The sequence below is a fragment of the Carassius gibelio genome, chromosome B17 (genome assembly GCF_023724105.1).
Source record: "Carassius gibelio isolate Cgi1373 ecotype wild population from Czech Republic chromosome B17, carGib1.2-hapl.c, whole genome shotgun sequence".
Lineage (NCBI taxonomy): Eukaryota > Metazoa > Chordata > Actinopteri > Cypriniformes > Cyprinidae > Carassius > Carassius gibelio.
In genome coordinates, this window is record NC_068412.1 from 10,714,868 (window position 1) to 10,719,495 (window position 4,628).

Below are 4,628 nucleotides of genomic sequence, written 5' to 3' on the forward strand. Positions count from 1 at the left end.
AGACAGTGAATCGCCTGCACTTTAAAGTCAAAGTGCCATTTGTGATAAACCGCTGTTTAATGTATATTAAGGTGTGTTGGGGCAACAATTTTAAGAACATTTAACAACTTATGTTTTCTTATTTGGTCACCAACAGCAATCAAATATGCTTAAAAACTAACAAAAAGGCTTTGAATGTGGTATATTAATATTGCCTAACGTAAAAAAGCCAGAATTGAAAAATGTCACCATCACTCAACACAAGAATCAATAACCATTGTGCATTCTAGATGTCTTGTTCAGTGTTAACCTACTTTGTTGAGCTTTAAATAAGGGGTTCTTTCTTTAAGCTGGTTATTTGGTCTCCTCTGTTGGGTGAAAGTGGACGTCTTAACATTACAAAAGCCACTCAGCTCTTGCTGTGCGCTAATTCTCGAACTCTTTTTCAGTTCAGTCTGAGATCTTTTGTACAAACAGTATGTAACGATCAAAGGAGTTAACAAAACAGGTGAAGGAATTAAACGTATGTAAAAAATAAAGAAATAAATAATACTAAAGCGTTAAAAGAAATTTAATATTTTAAAGCATTAATAATTAGAAGGAGTGATTTTAAGCTTAAGAAAATCATAATGCGTATAAACCAACAATAATTTGAACAATCCAAAAAACTATAAATTGCAAAAAAAAAATATTTGTTTTAATTTCCTTTTTTTTGTTGTAATACATAGAATGAAGAACGAAATAGTGTAACACTTAAGATGAGGCAATTTCATCAAATTATGACACTACATAATTCACAGTTTAAAACATAAAACGTTATTTTTTTCACTGATATATAAACTTTTGGTTTAGAACAAACACAAACAGTTCAAAAATGCACTATCTAGGCAATTATAAACAACATCAATTAATACAAAACTCTAACTAAAAATAACATATAATATGTGCAAACAGCATTTATTTATTTTATTTATTTATTTTATCGACGCCGAGAGTTTCTACTTTAATAGACCAAACACTATGTAATTAAAAACAACTTCAATCAAGAGGAATCCATGCGCTGTCCTGTGGGTAATTCCCGAGAATAGTTCGTGTGGTCCTAAGAGAATCTCACCAAACACAGAAGTGGTGACGGGAGGCCGCTGTGTTGGTAAAGTGCTGGTATGTGGGGAAAAGCGCAAAGGGCGTTTGTTGCTGTAAAGACTGGAAACCCTGAACGCTGAAGTGTGAGGATGGTACTGTTGGTGAGACGATGCAGCTTCCTTTTTCTGCATCAATAGAGCAGTTCTGATACGGTTTGCCATCTCGGACCAAAATGGGCACCACGACTCTGCGCAGCACTGGAGGCTGACTGAGGTCCTGAGCGCACTCTGTCCGTGCTCTCTTCATCTTGTATCTGTGGTTTTGGAACCAGATCTTCACCTGCGTGGGCGTGAGGCGTAGCAGGTGCGCGAGCTGCTCTCGTTCTGGAGCGGACAGGTACCTCTGCTGACGAAAGCGTCTCTCCAGTTCATACGTCTGCGCCTTGGAGAATAACACGCGACGCTTCTTCCGCTTCTCATGCTCTGTATCCACTGAAGGCACATCTTGCCCGGTGGAGTCTGGTGAAGCCTCGAGATTGCTCTCATCTGACGCTAAAGAAAGAAAAACAGCCATTATTTATCTATCCTCTGAGGAAAAACATTAAATAAAATCTTTATGTGTATGTATGTGCTTTACAGTTACCAAATGTAACGTGTAGAACTTCGATGGTGAATCAAACTAAAATAAATTATAACCCCTTGGGATATGGACATTTATTCTTAAAATTGACAGGAAAATGAACTTACATGTATGTCCTCTTCCGTTTTCAGTCCAAGACGAGTAAGGTGAGACGGAGAAGGCCTCCACTGGAGAATGGTGGGCCATGCTCTCGGTGTCATTTTCTGGCAAATCCAAGATACTTCTCACGGTGAAACTGAACTTGTTAGAAATCGCCATCTCTAGCGCTGGATTGCTGTTAGTTCCAGGACTGGTTCTCGATCTTGAAGAGCTATCCTCGGTCGAGCAGTGCTGAAGTGATCTGTGCGTTCTCAAGACGCGCATCCAAGTGACAATGTGTACACTGATGTCGCGCTGTTTATATAAACAGCACTTGGTGGCTGCTTTGAGGCCTCTCCTCCTTATGGGTTCTAAGTACCTCAATGACTCGTGTACTTAAATCCCTGTAATGGTAGGTGTGAACTCGGCAAAGAATAGCCCGTTACTTTCACAATGATGGAGGGTAACACTCTTCATCATTACTGATTCGTCCGAATTCGTGCAAAGTGGGAAACAGATAATGGCAATTGTCGAGGCTGAATCACGTCTTGGGTGGCAAGTGACAACAAGAGCCCCCCTTCTTTCCCCCGCTCAAATAACATGTAGGATATTTGCATACAAAGTGATCCATTAGCGTCCCAGAGTTGGTTTTCCTAATTCGTTTATTGGGGTGTTGTAGTTTATTACAAGTGTTATTGCACTAACAAGGATTAAATGTGCACTCTCTCAGTACAGTGGGGTGATTCGTGAAATTTATATTCGTGGCTAACGGAAAAGTGGCTTGTCCTTGCATACAGTAAAAGCACAACAATCCTTATAGCTAGAATTTAGTTTATGTTTCCTTACAGCTAGCCTACACCCTATAATATACTATAGGCTAAGGCTACATTGCTGTTTAAGTTTTTACATCAGTTCTATTTAACTTATAAGGTTATTTCTTCCTAACGAGCGAGAAATCTGAAATAACTTCTATTTGGGAAAAAGATCCACACATCAAGGGCTGTAATTTTTCATTAGGGACTATTGCTTACTGCTGCACCTCAGCAGTAAGTAAGTGCACGAGGCATATCATTGGGTTCTGATGATTCCCGAGACTGCCTCGCCTTAGAGCGCGCTCTGGATGACTGCATGGACCCTCCCAAACAGAGTCGGTATCCGTTCTCGTCTAGTCATCCTGGGTGGTCGGGCGAAAAAAGGAACACAAATACATGCCAGCCAGCGACCGGGAACAAAAGAGGGAAATGTAGCCCCGCGTCCGAGACCCGTTGGAAGCATTTGTTCCAGTCAAGATTTTGCATTTGTTCAGTCCTGAAATAATGCTTGATTGACGCCCCCGCACAATGTCCTTTAACTTTCTCAAATAAATCCGTGCTGGTTTCTTGTTGTCATGGTTTTGAATAGGGCCGAACGGGATCTGGGCAACTATCTACTGCTAGACGTCTCGCTGCTTACGTCTATACTGAATTATTACTTATGCGTTTTCAAACGGAATTAAAAGACTTTAAGTTTCCATAAAACTCCAAGCGGTCTCCCGATTAATCAAAGTCTTTTAAAACAACTTTTAACGTCGGCTATCAAAAAACACAAAATTTCTTTAATTGTGTTTATAATTTTCTTAAAATTTCCGATGGTCAACAGAAAGACGAGACTCGGAATGACGGGTAGTTTTAGTAACTGCGCCATGCTGCATTCGCGTATCGATGTTAACCTGTAAAAGTGAGTTAAATGTTTGCCAAGCTCTTGGAATTTAGGCGCACGCTCTCAAAGAATAAATAAAGCCCCGTGTAGGCACACAGTTTAGTTTCTAATGACCTCTCGTATCTCCTTGATCCATAAGACACCCACAGATAGAAGTATGCTGCACTCTCAAATACTTAAGAGCTCTTCACTGTCAAATATTTACCCTTGTTGTTTGACTTCTCAGACCCAAGGAGTCAGACAACAGGAATTAGAGAATCATCTACAGAAATAAACATTTCCGCGTGGAAAGCAACCAACAAAAATCAACAGTTTATGCGATTTAAATATGGCTATATCGAATTGCAATTAAATTCAATAAATCATATAATTAAGATGTATGTTTAAACGAACACTTCTGAAGTCTAACAGTAACTATCTGTACATCTGTAACACTGAGTATCTTCACTGATTTTTAAGAAAATAAAATGGTGCACTGAGTTTCAACATCCTGTCACTGTTTTGTTGCTCGGGATGCTTTATAAAAACATGCTTAGGCCTATACTGTAACTGTTTTTAACTATATTTTTTACTGAATTAAACTGTCTATTTTTACTGAAGTTAAAATATTATTTAAATATCATGCAATATAAATATTATTAGTTAAACAGGAGTACTTTTAAGGTTCAGGGAAGAGACCCTTAAACTAACATCATGGTAGTCTCCAAAATAGTTTGCCATGTTAATGGTATAGCTCACCCAAAAAGAAAAAATATATTTATTTATTTACTCACTCTCATGTTCCAAACCTGTATGACTTGTTGAGTAGATGACAAAATTTAGCATTTTTGAGTAAACTGTCAATTTAAGACACCTACAAATACCCTAAAAACATAATTACTTTAAAACAAAAAGCCACCTGTGATCTTGAAGTTATGGTCATCTGCAAGACTTGTTAGCAAGAGCACTGGAGCTGTCAGATGCAAAGACTGTTTGAAATCAAATCTATCTCCAATAACTTCGAAAGATACACTTGAATGCACACACACACAAACACACACGTGTATACAGTATTGTTCAAAATAATAGCAGTACAATGTGACTAACCAGAATAATCAAGGTTTTTCGTATATTTTTTTATTGCTACGTGGCAAACAAGTTACCAGTAGGTT

General features: G+C 38.4%; 1 protein-coding gene across 1 annotated transcript; it reads right to left on the reverse strand.

The window, feature by feature from the left end:
• Positions 1 to 666: 666 nt before the first annotated feature.
• nkx2.9 (NK2 transcription factor related, locus 9 (Drosophila)) lies at positions 667 to 3,177 on the reverse strand. The gene is made up of 2 exons (XM_052581109.1): positions 1,809 to 3,177; positions 667 to 1,613 (listed from the first exon to the last, which is right to left on the reverse strand). Exons 1-2 carry the CDS (start codon positions 2,062 to 2,064, stop codon positions 1,090 to 1,092), a joined length of 780 nt encoding a protein of 259 aa, XP_052437069.1. The 5' UTR covers positions 2,065 to 3,177; the 3' UTR covers positions 667 to 1,089.
• Between the last annotated feature and the right edge of the window lie 1,451 nt (positions 3,178 to 4,628).

Bases quoted from the DNA above. Each gene is read 5' to 3' on its own strand.
- nkx2.9 (XM_052581109.1), bottom strand. From the start codon at position 2,064: ATGCGCGTCTTGAGAACGCACAGATCACTTCAGCACTGCTCGACCGAG. The intron at 1,614-1,808 runs GTAAGTTCATTT...TTCTTTCTTTAG, and splicing joins AAACGGAAGAGGACATACAT to CGTCAGATGAGAGCAATCTC.